This window comes from Ochotona princeps, chromosome 10 (genome assembly GCF_030435755.1).
Source record: "Ochotona princeps isolate mOchPri1 chromosome 10, mOchPri1.hap1, whole genome shotgun sequence".
Classification (NCBI taxonomy): domain Eukaryota; kingdom Metazoa; phylum Chordata; class Mammalia; order Lagomorpha; family Ochotonidae; genus Ochotona; species Ochotona princeps.
This window is the reverse complement of record NC_080841.1, coordinates 32,827,701-32,843,680: the sequence shown is the minus strand read 5'-3', so window position 1 is coordinate 32,843,680 and position 15,980 is coordinate 32,827,701. Positions and strand designations below refer to the sequence as shown.

The window sequence follows — 15,980 nt, the reverse complement described above, 5'->3', positions numbered from 1 at the left end:
CAGACAGAATTCCTAAGAAAACAGGGTGTCTGATGGTTTTTCCGTGTCTGTCAATATGTGGGAACTGGCCAAGCATAATGCCTGACATTCAGTAAACCTACAATGAATACTTTGTTATATTTAAAATGTCATCTGTTTCAGTGAAGGGGGACCGTATGCAAGATCTATTTTTAACATAAAGCCATCATAATTTGCTGATAAGTTGGACTGGAAGAAACAGAGGCAGTGGCTTGGGGCTTGAGGTTGAGCAGCCCTATAAGGAAATCTAAAATATTAAAAAAAATCTGAAACTTGAGTACAGACATGGCCCATAGGCAGGAAGTCCCACACAAGACCTCCAGTAATGGGCCAGTCAAAATGCAGAGCCACTGAAAAGAATGTATAAAATTACCTCCAGGCTAGGGGTACATATGAATCCCATCTCTAACTTGTGTCCCACCTCCAAAACACTCAATTCTATGTGTGCAGGTACTCCAAAATTTAAAAACTTTGATGAGGCACTTAGTATTACAGATAATGGATATTCAACCTGTAGTTAAAATTCTAAAATATGATTCAGTTCTTAAACGCATTGCCATAGTACGATTTAAACTTCTGATTTAAATGGTGTTATTAACACACATAAAGCTAACACACACTATAACTAAAATAAACCCCAAACCGAAACATCTTACCATGATTCTGAACCAGATCTTTCTGTGGATTTGATACTCGTATACCCAGCCCACATTCAGCCTCCGCTTGGTTGCCCAAAATAGCTTCCCTAATGTCTACCCTCCTCCCCGCCCCCACACCATAGACTGCTGCTCCTTCCTGGGTTTCCCTTGTAGTAAATGACAATTAAATCCTCTTTTCTCTCACCTTTCATATCCATCCATAGTAGGACCTGTTGACTTTCCACTGTCACCCAAGTCCAAGCCACCGCCATTTCCCCCTCTGGTTCCTGCAATGGCTCCCGATAAATCTTTTTTACCATCCTCTCCACCCCTGTCAGTGCCATCCTTTTAAAATCCAAGTCATGCTGTGTCACTCTTCTATTTATGGTTCTGCAATGGGTTTCCAGGTGATGCAGAATAAAAACCAGTCCTTACAAAGCCAGCAAAGCCCTACAGGTTGTGTATACAGTCCTGACTTCCTTCCACTATAGCTCGGGATTGGGATGCCTCAACCACACTGACTTAACAGAACTTAGCACACAGTAGGTGCTAAAGCAGGCTATTTTATACTGATCTATTTACCACTAATCTGATCCTGCAGAGTCAGTATGGTGAGGTAGCTAGGAGAGTGTTTTTTTTTTTTTTTTAATTTGAAGGGGAGTTCTACTCACTAGCAGCAAGACCCTGTGCAAATTGCTAAGCTTCATCTCTTCAACTGTACAACAAGGACAGAAACTATGCTGAGTGCATGGCTTTGTTGAAATAAAACATATAAAACAATTTGGGCAATATCTGGTGCTGCTACATAAACAGTCGCGAGCAATATTTCCATCAGTGCTGAGAATTCAAAGGCACTGATCCATAGCGCAAAGGGCCAGTGACTGTTGAATGAATAAAGTCACTCCTACTATCACCTCCTGTGGGGCATCGAGCAATGTTTACCTGGACTGCCTTTCCCAGGCTGCCTAATCCAGCTCCAGGCAGGTGATTCTCCCACTTTAGTATATATCAGAATCACTTGGAAGGTGTATTAAGACTCAGGTTTCTGAGCCTCACACCTAGGGGTTCTGACTCAGCAAGTTCGTGCTAGGGCACAAGTTCCCAGATATTGTTGGTGGTGCTGTTTCAGGGTCCACGCAGTGTGAACTTCTCGTCAGTCACTCCTTGTTTTGAAACTACCCCATATGTCATCCACATTCAAGGGAAAGTGTACAAGCTCCCTAATAATTTGGTCCCTACTTTGTTGGTTCAGCCTCAACTTCCTTTTAAACCTCTATGATTTCATCAATTTCAAGAGCAATACTTAGGTTAAGAGTAACTAATTGCAGTATCAGCCTGAACGAATACTTCTTCAAGGGACTTCAGTTGTTCTTGGTCCTGGAAGTTGACTTCAGATTCACCTTCTCTGCCAATTTTTTCCTTCTTGTTTCTGTTCCAAAGGTCTACATGCCTATTTTTCTTGGCTGTTGCAATCAAAACATTCTGGTACTGGCACAAAAATAGATATGTAGACCTTTGGAACAGAATTGAAACCCCAGAAATTAGCCCACAGATGTTTAACCAACTAACTACTCTTTGACGAATAAGCTGACATCATTCTCTGGAGAATGAACAATCTTTTCAACAAATGATTTTGGCAAAATTTGATTTCCACATGCAGAAGCTTGAAACAAGACCTGTATCTTATATCCTTTCCAAAAATCAACTCAGTAGATCAAGGTCCTAAACTTAAGCCCCCCAAACTAGCAAAGTGCTAGAGGAAAACAGAAAATGCTGCAAGACATTGGCCTAGGTAAAGGCTTCTTGGATAAGATCCCAGAAGCATAGGCAATAAAAGCAAAAAGAGAAATGGGGTTACACTAAGTTAAGCAGCTCTGCACAATAAAGGAAACAAATAACAAGGAGTGAGCTGACAGGATGGGAAAAATATTTGCAAACTATCCTGTAACAGATTAATATTCAGAATATATAAGGAGTCCAAGAAAGTTAGTAACAGTAAAACAAACCATTTAATTAAGAAATGGACAAAGGATATGAAAAGGCATTTTTCAAAGTTACATGAAAAAAATGTGTAGGATCACTAACCTTCAGGGAAATGTAAATCAAAACAACAATGAGGTATTACTTCAATCCAACTAGAATGGCTATTATCCAAAAATTAAAAATTGCTGGCGAAAAATTGTTGTGGAGACAAAAGTACCCTAACACACTGTCAGTGGGAATGTACACTGGTATAACCATCATGGAAAACAGTATAGATTTATCATGTGACTCAAATATTCCCCTCCTGGGAATATATCTAAAGGAAATGAGATCAGCTCATGGAAGACTGCCTGAGCTCCCATGTTTGTAGGAGTTAAATTCACAATAACTAAGGTATGAAATCAACCTAGATGTATGTTGTTCACTGCGTCACCACTGCCCCCCCCACCTTTTTTTAGACATTTATTTGAAAGAGTTACAGAGAGAGAGAGATCTTCCAATCACTGGTTCATTCCTCAAATGGCCACAGTGGCTGGGGCTGGGCTAGGCAGGCCAAAGCTAGGAGCCCAGAGGTGGTTCTGGGTCTCCCACGTGTGTGAAGGTACCCAAGAACTAGGGACGTCTTCCACTGTGGCTTTCCCAGGTCATATTAGCAGGGAGCTGAATCAGATGTGGAGCAGCTGGGACTCGAGCTGGCGTCCATATGATATGTCAGCTCAATCTGCTAAGCTGCAGTTTCGTTGTATTCTTTTGTAGTATACTTGCTGTGGAAAGTGGTTAAGTAGGTGAGGAAGATTTCCATGAGCTCCTACTTCTGAGGGATTCTGTAGATGCCAGACTTACTGTAGAATTTGCCATTAGGCATTGGCAGTCTAACCTCAGCAAGAGTCCTTTGTTGTAACACAACCCATCTTTTGCCAAATTAGAATCCTGCTAGCAGAGTATTTTACTCATAAATATGGTCATGCCTTCTGTCCTTCCCATCCTCTCCCCCACCCCTCCTGAGAATACGTACTTGAGTAAAACTGAGTTCATGGCTATATGAACAAGACGAGACTCAAGAGTAACATTCTGATTCCTAATTTCTCTGATTACAACTCATTATTTCTGGCTTGTTCCTATATTACTCTGTGTCTCCGAGAGGGCATCGATTTACCATGCCCTGCAAGCCTGCCATCTCTATAGTGGTTGAACACCACTTGTAGAACTTCCCAAACCTGACTACTCTCACCTAACACACAGCAAACTCACCCCGGACAGCAAATGAAAGCAGGTAGTTATTGCAAAGCGCAGAACAAACAATGGCTTCATTCCTTAGGCTCTTCCAGGGACTAGGGACAAAGATTCCTAGAGAATGGAGTTGGCATTGAGATGTGCGCATTCAACTGGTTCTGATCCCAGGGTGGCCTATAGTGCTTATAGCTCTCTTTTATTTATTTATTTAGTTAGTTATACTTTTTAAAAAATACTTATTTTTTTTAAAGATTTATTTTATTTTTATTACAAAGTCAGATATACTGAGAGGAGGAGAGACAGAGAGGAAGTGGAGCTGCCAGGATTAGAACCAGCGGCCATATGGGATCAAGGCGAGGACCTTAGCCACTAGGCCACGCCACCAAGCCCTGCTGGCTCTGTCTTCAGACCAGAGAGGGTATACCTAAGAAGCCGTTGAACTTGACGGGACAATAAGATGCTGGACTCTATGTTTGGTATACGCTTGCAATGGGGAAATCTCAACTGAACTTGAGCTGTGGTTATGCAACAAGGTGGAGGAATCCACCATGGTGGGAGGGTTTGGGGAGGGGTGGGGAGAACCCAAGTATCTATGTAACTGTGTCACATAATACAATGTAATTACTGAAGTTAAATAATAAATAATTAAAAAAAATACAAAAAAAATACTTATTTTAATTTTTATTGAAAAAGCAGATCAGAGAGGAAGAGATATAGAGAGAAAGCTCTTCTATCCACTGATTCACACCCCAAGTGGCTGTAATGGTCGAAGCTGAGCTGATCCAAAGCCAGGAGCCAGGAACTTCTTTTAGGTCTTCCACGTGGGTTCAGGGTCCCAAGGCTTTGGGCCGTCCTCTACTGCTTTCCCAGGCCACAAATAGGGAGCTGGACGGGAAGTGGAGCAGCTGAGACATGAACTGGTGCTCATATGGGTTCCCAGTGCATTCAAGGTGAGGATTTAGCCACTGAGCCATCATGCTGGGACCCATGGCCCTCTTTTAATTAGTCTGTAATATCATGTTCCCTTGGAATTCTAATGATGACAAAGTGGGTTTCAGTAGTTCTTTGGGTCCTGGAGTTCCTGGGAGGATAGAAAGCCCTCAAGATAAGAGCAAACATGAAGATATTATCTCCAGGGAAGAGAAATGATCTAAATTTCATAATCAGAAACACTGCCAAGGTGACTGCATCCACCTGTCAATTCAGTCCATCTTGGGAAGAGGGTGATGAGTAACATAAAAGTAGGGCAAGGAAACTCGAATCCCAAAGTGGGAGGCTGGGAGTCGGAGATTTGAGCCCAATGTCATAGCACCTGCGTCAGACGCGCCCCAAGGGCTTAGCTTCATTCCTGGAAGACACTTCCCAGCTGTGTAACTACTACAGGTCTTGTCATCGTGCCCTGCACAGCCAGCATTTCAAAAAAGCTTCCAGTAGTTTGTGATTAAACACTATGATATCTACAGGGACTTACTTGGGAAAAGCGTAATACATCTGTGGTGACTTTATTTAGTGAATTTTTTTAAGATTTATTTTTATTTTTATTGGAAAGGCAGATATACACAGAGGAGCAGAGACGGAGAGGAAGATATTCTGTCCAATGGTTCACTCCCCAAGTGGCTGCAACGGCTGGAACTGAGCCAATCCAAAGCCAGGAGCTTCTTCCAAGTCTTACACGCGGGTGCAGGGTCCCAAGGCTTTGGGCCGTCCTCAACTGCTTTCCCAGGCCACAAGCAGGGAGCTGGATGGGAAGCAGGGCTGCTGGGATTAGAACCGGCGCCCATATGGTATCCTGGCGCATTGAACTGCTACGCTATCGCACCGGGCCCCATTTAGTGAATCTTAATACTATAACCTTGTCAGACCTTTGCCCCGTCATGCGTTTTCTCTTCTCTAAATCCTTCTGGCTTCCTAAAATGTAGCTTCAAGAGCCTAAAACATTACTTTTTTTTTTTTTTTTAATTTACTTACATCATTTATCTGAGTTGTGGTCATCAGGGATGGCTTAGCCACATTTGTAGATGGGACATATACATGGAAGAGGAAACTAATAGAGAATTTACCGTCAGAGACAACCTTCGCGTACAATTCAGAGAAACAGAGAAAAACATATTCAGTTTCCAAGTAGGAAGCCAAACTGAGTCTGGTTTGAAAGCACACCTGCTTGACCCATTTCGCATTCTCAAATGTGGTCAACTGCTAGGGGGCTATATGTGGCTTTTCCTCCACCCTATTGTACGTGGAACTTTACTGACATGGGCGACTTTTCAGTAGAGGGACACTCAGGCTTCGTTGATTTCTGACAGGGATGAGACTCTTGGCTGTATAGCCTTGATCCCCTGCTGGCCGCTTTAGGACCAGGCAAACCTGGCTACTCGGGCTTTAGGGATATTTAAACCGCTAGGGGCCGAGGCGGGAACCCCACTCGGCTCTCCTCGGCTGCGCCCGGACCGTGGGCTCTTTTGATTGGCCCAGGCTGCGCCCGGCCAGCCAATGAGGAGGCAGCGCGCAGGCTCCCGGAAGTGGCGGGGCGGTCAGGGTCAGCCTGGGTTTCCCTTGGCGGCCGGGAGGTCGGGGTCTGCGGCGCTATGAGTTGCTTTGAGGGCCAGATGGCCGAGTATCCAACCATCTCCATAGACCGCTTCGACCGGGAGAACCTGAGGGCCCGCGCCTACTTCCTGTCCCACTGCCACAAGGGTGAGTAGCGCCTGGCGCGGGTCCCGGCTCCGGGAGCGGTGCTGTGGGCTGTGGCAGCCGGGGTCGGGCCCGGACCCGGACCGCCTGTGCCCCGCGGCCCCGAGCCGGTGTGGGTCAGGCACTGCTCTCGGGTTCTTGTGGGGGAGCCCCCTAAGGAGACGGGGAGTCAGGTTGGTGAGGATTGGATGGTCCCTCCTGCCCCACCCCACAGCCTCTCTGCCACGAAGTACAGGAAAACAAGGTTGGGGCAAATTCTGCCACACCTGCACCCGGCGTCCAATCGAGAAGCGGGCCTGAAAGCTCCCTGAGATGCAAGCGTCCCATCGTGGGCTGCTCTGTGTCCAGTCCAACTCCATGCTCAAGATGTCCTAAAGTGTTTGGGCTCCTGTCACTACTGCGGGAGACTTGGCTCCCAGGCCATTGCGGCTATCCGTGAAGTGAAGCAAGAGATGGAAGACCACTTTCTCTGGCTCCCCCTTCTCTCTGTGACTCTAACTTCAATTAAGTAAACAAATGTTGAAAAAAAAATGGCCACCAGGCGCCCAGGACATTCTACTAAGGTTTGGCAGCTAGACAGGCATTAAGTTTAGAATGTCATCTTTCATGCGGGCTGGAGGCTAGATGCCTCAGGTGAGGAGGATTCCTACCAGTCCTCAGGGCTTGACTCTATCCATTACCAGCATCTGTCATGGTGCCCCAGAACTGACTAATGGAAGCAGGCGGGCAGCAGTGCGGGGCAGTGTGGTTTTCCACAGTAGGATGCCTGCACCTTCCCTGCCAGGGCTGTGTCTCATGGGTGAAGGTACCAGAAGTGTTTTTAAAGCTTATTGAGTGCATCAGGACACTGTCTGTCTTCCAGGAGTTGGTGTGAAGCCCAGCTGCTGTGTGTGGGATCTCAGTCCCTTAGCCTGGAGCTAATACTGAAACTGTTGCTATTTTAAGGGCCTCTCTGCTTCTCCTGATCTCTTGTTGATGAGGAAACTCTGGCACTCCTTGCTCCAGGAGTCAGGACTACGATGGGGAGGTTCTCAGGCTTTCTGTTGATGCTTGAAACTAACATTTTGGTTTTTGGGGTTCGCTAAGGATCCACTGTTGTTTGAGGCTGCTGCTGTGTTTTCTCTGTATGTCAACTATCCCTAGAATCCCTGAACTCAAAATGAGAAATAGCTGTTCAAAGGAAAGACTTGTTTGAGCCAAGGCAAAAAAAAAAAATAAAAAATAAAAAAAATAAAATAAAATAAAATAAAATTATTGATGGGTCAGCTCCAAGAACCAGCACAGATTCTGAGAACTCCAGCCAACAATCTGATAGTATTTGCAGAGAAACAGATGAAAGATGTAGAAAACAACTCAATTGGCTCCCTCTTGCCTGGTCTATCAACCAGTGAATTGGTTGCAGCTTTGCTAGTTGGCCACAGGTCCTGCTGCTTAAAGCAGGGGCCCTGTCCAAATCAGCAGTGTCTTACAAAATTTATTTAACATAGTCCTGTAATACCAGAGTATAGTGTAGGAGCTTGCCCTTCATGTTTAGGAGTAGTGAGAGATTGGGGGAATAACTCATGGAAAGGAACTTGTGAAACTATCATCACGTCTGTACATTAAGCAGGGAGCTATTGTGGAGCAGTTTATAATAATCATGTGTGGCTCTCTTAACCAGGATGTAAATTCATCAAGGGAAAGAACACGTGCTTTGGAGGTTTCTCACAGTGCGGTTGATGCAGTGTGGGTGCAGGGGCCCAAACACTTGGGTCTCTCGCTGCTGCTTCCCTAGGTGTATTAGCTGGGAACTGGATGAGAAGTGGACTCTAACCAGCACCCTTTTGGGATGTCAGTGTTGCAGGTGGCTGTTTAATGTGCTGTGCCACAACACTGGCCCTTTGGGTTATAGACTTCTTAGATTGTCTCCCCCAGACTTGGTTGTTGAAGCTGTCTTTGAGGATAAGATTTTAGGAGGTCATTAAGGCTAGCTGAGAGTGTAAAGGTAGAGGTGGGAGTCTTACTCTAGTAGGATTAGTGACCTCCTAAGAAGAGGAAGAAAGAGATGGGGCTGTCCTCATGAAGACACAGAGGAAGGTGGCTGTCTCCCAGGTTAGTTTCTGGAGAGTCCTCACCAGAAACTAAATTGGCCTGCACCTTGATTTTTTTTTTTTTTTTTTTTTTTGGTTTCTCAGCTTCCTGAAATGTGAGAAAATTTGTTACATAAGCCACACATTTTATGTAATTTTTTTAGATGGCAGCTTGAACGAGTTAATGAAGAATATTTGACAAAAATGTGTGGATCCCTTTGCTGATTTTTTTCTTTTGCTAAGGTCATATTTGGATGCAATTTGGAATAGGCCGTGAACCCCAGTGAAGCCTGGGATATAGTGCTGGGTTCAGGGTGGGCTTTACTAGACATTAGGAAGGCCCAGCAGGGTCAGCATTGCAGTACCCCTGTGGTTAAGTTGCCATCTTTCACACAGGGAATCCCATAGGAATGCCAGTTCAAATCCTTGCTGCTCCACTTCCATTCAGCTCCCTGCCAAAGCACCTGGGAATGCAGAGAAGGCTGGCCCATGTACTTGGGTCCTTGCCATCCACTTGGAAGGCTGGGATGGAATTCCTGGCCCCTGTGATGAGGTGGCATCTGAGATAGTGGCTCAGGGTTGGAGAAGATTCCCTGAAGGGGCAATTTACAGTGACTGTTTTTGGGCAGGATTATAGGTCCAGTCCTCAGAGCACCAAGCACATTCAGCCAGGTTCTTGTAACCCCCAGTTAGCAAGGGGCCTTTGAGTGATGGGGAAGGAGAGGATGGTGTGCTACAACAGCTCTGGGATGATACCCGCCAAGAGTGAGCACACAGCAGAAACTGGAGTCAATCCCCTTTTCGCCATGAGACGAAAGCGCTTTAGAAACACCAGTTCCAGAGAGTCCTGCCCTGGAATGTACCCACAGAGCCTAAAAGACTGGACCAAGTGTGATCTAAAAGGGTTCACCTTTGAGGGAACAGGCAGATCTGTGGGGATATGTGCTCAGTCAATAGCTGCCCAGTGAGGTGCTCTGACTGTCTTGTTCTCTCTGGGTTTGAGGCGCCCCAGTGATAAATGGTAGGCGTGTGTGTGTGGGTAGTGGTGATCGTAACTGAAGACAGTTGGTTGGTTATTGTTGTCACATGCCGAAGATTCAGAATGTATTGTATGTACATACCATATGTTGAACTGTGAGATGTTAGGCTAAAGGGCAGTTAGTCCAGTTGGAAGGCAGTTATGTCAGTTAACTGCACTTAGCATTACCAAAGGTAGGCAGCATTCTAACTCCTGCCTTCTAATTATCTGTTATTCTGCTTCCCTGAGTAGTAATGTCTAGGATTTTAAGAAAGGGGCAGTCAGAGAAAGCCACTTATTTATACAGGGCAAATCCATGTTCTGACTTAGTCATGGAGAGATTAGCAAGATGGGCCATATGTGCTAGTCCCACCTGCACTTTCTTCCCTTCTTTGTGGGCTTCAGTGCATGTCTGGGTGCCAGAGAGTTTGAGAGACATCTCAAACTCAAGAGAAAAGCTGAAGGAAACTTCTGTTTATTCTCATTCCAGACGGGAAACAAACCCATCTGTTGCGGGTACTCCCTTGGGTTGCAACCTCAGATCTGGAGATTCTTTACACACATATACACACATGCACACCTTTAAAACAAAGTCTGAGACTGACAGTCACCACTGCCTGGCCTAGTTACAAACTAGAGGATGCAGAAAGTTAGCCTCCAGGGGAAGTGTTTAACAAAAGCCTTCACCTCCCTGTAATCCCCTTACTCCCCAGGGTTGTTCTCTCTCTCAAACCTTTAGCTCCCTAAGAGCCTAAGGCTAATTGACCAGGGCCCTTTTCTCTGCAAGGCCTTGGGGAGATTTAGGGAGATTTGCATACTTTCACAGATGGCCCTGATGATACTATAGAGTGCTTCCAGAATTTAGCATGGATGTCTGAGTTAACCTTGAAGGAAGTAATGTTGCTGTTGCAGTGGACTCTAACAAGGTCACAGAAGCTTGCAATCATGTAGGTGGCAAAGGACTTATAGGTGCATTGTATATATCCCATGGACATGACCCTAAAATTGCAATCTGTGAACAAGAGGTGACTTTCCCTACAGATGAACAGGCCCCAGAACAACCCTCACTAGGACCGTAAGAGTCCTGCAGGTGATTAGAAAAGGAAGTGTCTTGATGTCTGTGTTATAGAGGACCTAAAGGTAATTAGAGCCAAACCACTCAGCTATCCAAAGGATCTCAGATAGACCAAGAGCCATGGGAAAATCCCTCTGTCTTCATGGATGCCTAAGGGAGACTTAAATACATATACCCTGTTAGCCCCTGATTTCTGCAGAAAGACAGGTAATTTCAAAGAAACAATTCCTGATCCAGTCTGCTCCAGACATCAGGAGAAAACTGTAAAAATCTGCAGGGGATCCTGAAAGCACCCTGATGATTCTTACAGGTGATTGTGACAGTCTTGTGTAACAGGGATCAGGAGAGGACTCATAAGTAGGAGCCGACAGGTTTAAGGAGAGGTGTGCATCTGTTGGCAGTAGCAGTGGACATTTTGTCCAGGATTGTCAGAGTGGACCTCCAGGGCCATGTCCTATTTGTAGAAGAGATCTCTGGGAGCTTGAGTGCCCCTAAAAGCCAAGAATTCTGCTGTCAGGCATTTCCAGTAGACTTCCCTCCTACCCAAGACGGAGAAGCAAGGACCCTCTTTCCAGGCTCTGGTGACACATCAGATTAACAACCCAGGTACCCTGCGTAGTTCTTAAATAGAAAGAAGACTTAGAAAATTCCTTCTGGTCACCAGAGCAACTTTCTGTCCTCTACTCCAGTTTTGTCTCCCACTGTCTCATAGTCTCATAATGTGACCATAAAAGGTGCTTCAGGACCCTTCAGGCTAAATATTTCAGCCAACCTTTGAGCTGTGTCTGGAATGATGTAACACTCATTTTTGATCATACCAGAAAGCCCAGCAACACCTAGATAGAGACCTCCTGGCCCAGATGCATTCCACAGTTCTTACAGGACCCGAGGAAATTTCAGAGATAGACCTCAATGCCAAAGAGTGGAGAGTACCCAGGGAAAAGCTGGTTTGACTCAGCCTGTTTAGCTTAAAAAAAAAAAAAAAATCCATTTGCCCGCATCAAAGACAGTATCCATTAAGACCTGAGACTTGAGGCGGGGGTGGGGGGAACAGAGCCACAGACCACCCACCCACCCAGGCAATGTGATGTGGTGATGGCATTCCCAATAGAGACAGTTATTGTGAACTTGTCCATTTATTGATAACCAAGCACAAACTTTTATAGGAAGAGTACAGGGGAACAAGCCTTAGGGTAGAAACAATATTTCTTTCGGATGTAAGCATCTATTATATATTATTAGCTTAGTCAATCAGTACAATTGTCACATACTGTCAGGTCGCACTGTGTAGCCCACCACAACTTATGTAACTCACCCACATCCTGGAGTTGTTTATTACAAGACTATCACAAATTTACAAGATGGTATGGCCCAGGGTAGGCAGGGGGAGGAGACAACCAAGCTACTGGAAAGTACTCAAATTACCAGAAGAGGTTGAAGGGGAGGGAAATACTTAGAGGGCCTCAGGCTTCTTTCCAACTGCATGGATTCGCAGGGATCTTAAGACTTTCACCGAAACCAAGTTGGGGAAGGGGTCTCAGGTCTCTAGACACGCACCGAAACCGTGCTCCTGCTACCCCTTGCATGTGTTAAGTAGGCCAAACCCATCCTGGCACTTGCTTGCCCACATTTAAGAAGGGCCAAATGCCATAGAAAGCAACTTTAAGGTGCAAGGACTTTGAGATCCCTGCAACACTCCAGCTCTATGGGTTCAAAAACCCAGTGAGAATGCAGATCAGTACAAGACCTCTACCTCATACTAAGGCTTTGGTGCCCAAGCATTCTAAGGTTCCTGGTGCCAGCATAGCTTTGATGTTGTGGATCCCAGAAGCAATGATCTAGTTTACCATTTCAAATTTTTCTTTTTGTTTTTTTAAAATATTTATTATTTTATTTGAAAGACAGATTTTACAGACAGAAAGACATTTTCCATCCACTGGTTCAACTGGTTACAGTGGCCAGACCTGCGCTGATTCGAAGCTGAGTCGAGAGCTACATCCGGATCTCCCATGTGGGTACAGGCTTCCAAGAACTTGGTCCAGCCCTGCTGCTTTCCCAGGCCATAAGCAGAGATTAGAAGTGAAGTTGAACTGGCATCCATATGGGATGCTGGTGTCCCATCCAACAGGACAGTCAACGGGGGTCGCAACAAACCTAGGAGAGAATGACTGGACAAGAGACACAAAGAATGGACAGCAAGACAGTAGGTCTGATCAAGCTGTCAATTTATCATTTTCAACTGATGATTTTTATATTCTTCAGTAACTAAGGCTCTGGAAGGGAAGGAGAAACTGGGTCGCAAGCCATGGTCTCAAGACCGATTGTTCTTGAGCAGCCACCATATCAACAGTAGTAACCACTGTATCAATAATAGTGTAGGTACAAGATGTTGACAAGTACAGCATAAATCACATTCTGAAACAGTTGCTAGAAACAATTGAAACTAAGCATGTGATTAGTTTCATAACCTCTTTCCCAAGCATCTAGCCAACTGGGGCTTTTCCACTGGCCCATAGGTCTATATTCAAAATGGCTTCAGTGTGGCTATAACACATGGCTCCTGACCTGCTGGTGCCACACAGCAGATGATTAGCCTGTTTCACTGCTGCATTGGCCCCCACCATGTCAAACATAAAGGATGCCTTTTGCATTCCTCTGGACTTCAATTCTTAGTGTGTTTGTGCTTGAAGCCCCCGCCCTAAACCTACTTATGAGTTCCCATACATCAGAGAAAACATGATATTTGTCTTTAGGAGTGGCTAAATTCACTAAGCCTAATTATTTCTGGTTGCATTCATTTTGTTAAAAAGATTTGTTTTTCTTTTCTTTTTTTTTTTATTGCTGAGTGGTATTCCACAATGAATGTGTAGTACATTTTCCTTATTTAGTCATTCGTAGATGGACATCAGGGTTGATTCCATTTCTTCGTTACTATGAATTGAACTGCTATAAGCGTGGGGTAACAGATAATTCTCTTGTATGTTGATTTCATTTCATTTGAGTAAATTCTCATGAGTGGGTTAGCTGGGTCATATGGTAGATCCATTTTCAGATTTCTGAGGAACTTCCATACTGTCTTCCATAGTGGTTGCACTAGTTGACATTCCTAACAGCAGTGGGTTGGGTACCTTTCCCCCCATGTCTCTGCCAGCATTTATTGTTTTCTCATTTCATGATAATCATTCTGAGTGAGGTGTAATTTCATCATGGTTTTAACTTGCATTTCCCTGATGGCTAGTGATTCTAAGCATTTTTTCAAATGTCTGATGGCTATGTGAATTCATCCTTTGAAAACACCTATTCATATCCTTTACCCATTTCTTAATTGAATTTTTTGGTTATTGTTGTTGAGTTCTGGAGCTCTTTGTAGATTCTGGATATTAATACTGATAAAAGTTGCATAGTTTGCAGATATGTTCTCCCATTCTGTCAGTTGTCCCTTCACTTTGTTGCGGCAAACATCGGGTGAGTGGGGACCACAGATCAGCAGCTTAGATAAAACCCCTACGGGTTGCAAGAGCCATGGCCACCTCTACTTACCTTAAGATGGTGCTTCCTCCCTTTATTCACCCAGGTCACTCATCGGAATGGGGGTCGGCATGGGAAGCCAGCAATGTGCTTTCAGTTTCTGGGTTTAGGTTGGTGCCCTCCCCACCGTCAGTGCTCCAAGCTGACTCCAAGTTCATGTTGACTGCAAGGTCCTCACTCAGCAGTATCACCATGGACAGGTGCTGCTGCAGTCTCCTGATGCTGATACTTGCAGGGACATAACAGATGAGCACTGCTTGACTTTTCACTGCCTGACATGGTACTCCACAAGAGTGGGAGATGGAAAGGAATCAAAGCAGCTTGCTTGCTCCAAGACTGGCAGTTGCTCTGACCCTGCTTAGCTCCCAGGCTGAAGTATAAGTCAGTGGGTGGCTGTGGGGTTCTTTCTTAGCTACAGCTGCAAGTGGAGGCACATCTACCTTTCCTACCTTTCCTGATGCTATTGTGGCTCACCACAGACAGCTCACTGTGCTGTGTGGCTATCTGCACTGCCCTTGATGCATGGAATTTTCCCTGTTCCCATTTCTGTCAGGCCCTAGAAAAGATGATGCTTCCTTTTGTTTTTATTCTACAGCAGCTAAAGTTATTTGACTGTATGTTCTCCAGCCATCTTGGATCTCCTTTCCTCTAAGATTTTTAATGTGCATAGGCAGAATAGAATTTCACTGGTAAAATTAGACTGTCAAGACTGAAGCTTAAGCATCCCCACCTTCAGTTATGGTATATACAAGACAGTTTCTTGATTAACAATAATATAAAATTAAACACTCAAAGCTAACAGGAACTATCCTCTGGATAAGAGATGAAACAGAAGTGTTTAGTCCAACAGGTGCCATCCTGGATGGTATAACCCGACTGAGCAGACTGGACTGGACAGTAAAGATCTTGGCTTTGGTTGAGCATGAGCAAGGAAAGCACATAGAAAGGCATATAGCTGTGTAAGTCAGTAGCTTGTACTCTTACTGGGAATGTATTGACTCATCCAGCTTCAAATGTGTTAAACATCTCTTTTGTATGTATGAAGGAACCTCCCTATGGATGTATTACAACAAAATTTATTAGGTCTGGGAAAGTCACCAAGTAATATAACTAACCAAAATATATCCTTACTGCTTATAGCTTAAGACCCATTGCCAAATTCCATGACATTATTGTTTACTATATATAACGATGGTATAACTCAAAAACATCACTCATCTTCCATAACCATGTCAACTATGCAGATGATGTAACTGTGTCAACAGACAGTGGTCTTCATTGTAATAGCTCTCTTTGCCCAATTCCTGAATCATACTGTGGCTGTTGCTCTATGGGCTGGCTGCATCCCTTTACATCTCTCTACTGACAGCATGGATACATTGCATACGTGTAAAGTGATTGTTACCCACCCCCCACTCCTGCCCAATTGTATTTAATCTTTGTCATCTTGTTTAACTAAAGCACTGGTAGCAGCTCATTTTTTTTTTTTTTAGCAGCTATTTTAGTTTTACCAACTGGTAGACTAGCTGCATGGGTACATAAGGAAATTAATCAGTTATCTTGTATGTTAGAAAAGACAGCTCATGGGCCCAGCAGCATGGCCTAGCAGCTTAAGTCCTCGCCGTGAACGCCCCGGGATCCCATATGGGTGCCGGTTCTGATCCCAGCAGTTCCACTTCCCATCCAGCTCCCTGCTTGTGGCCTGGGAAAGCGGTCAAGGACGGCCC

The 15,980-nt window shown here is 44.8% G+C and overlaps 1 protein-coding gene across 7 annotated transcripts in view; it reads left to right on the top strand.

Moving 5' to 3' along the window:
* DCLRE1C (DNA cross-link repair 1C) overlaps positions 1-15,980 on the top strand; it is a 52,415-nt gene that overhangs the window by 206 nt on the left and 36,229 nt on the right. For 4 of the 7 annotated variants that reach the window (XR_009246182.1, XR_009246181.1, XM_058669283.1 and 1 more), the window contains exon 1: positions 6,405-6,566. The exons of 1 other annotated variant lie outside the window; for it this stretch is intronic. Coding sequence is in view for 2 of the 6 variants with exons in the window: in XM_058669283.1 (XP_058525266.1) it covers positions 6,458-6,566 (109 nt within the window). In the remaining 4 variants the exon portion in view is untranslated. Of the gene's footprint in view, positions 1-6,404; positions 6,567-15,980 lie in introns of those variants that run through there. 2 more of the 7 variants (XM_058669288.1, XM_058669287.1) reach the window with 2 other exon arrangements.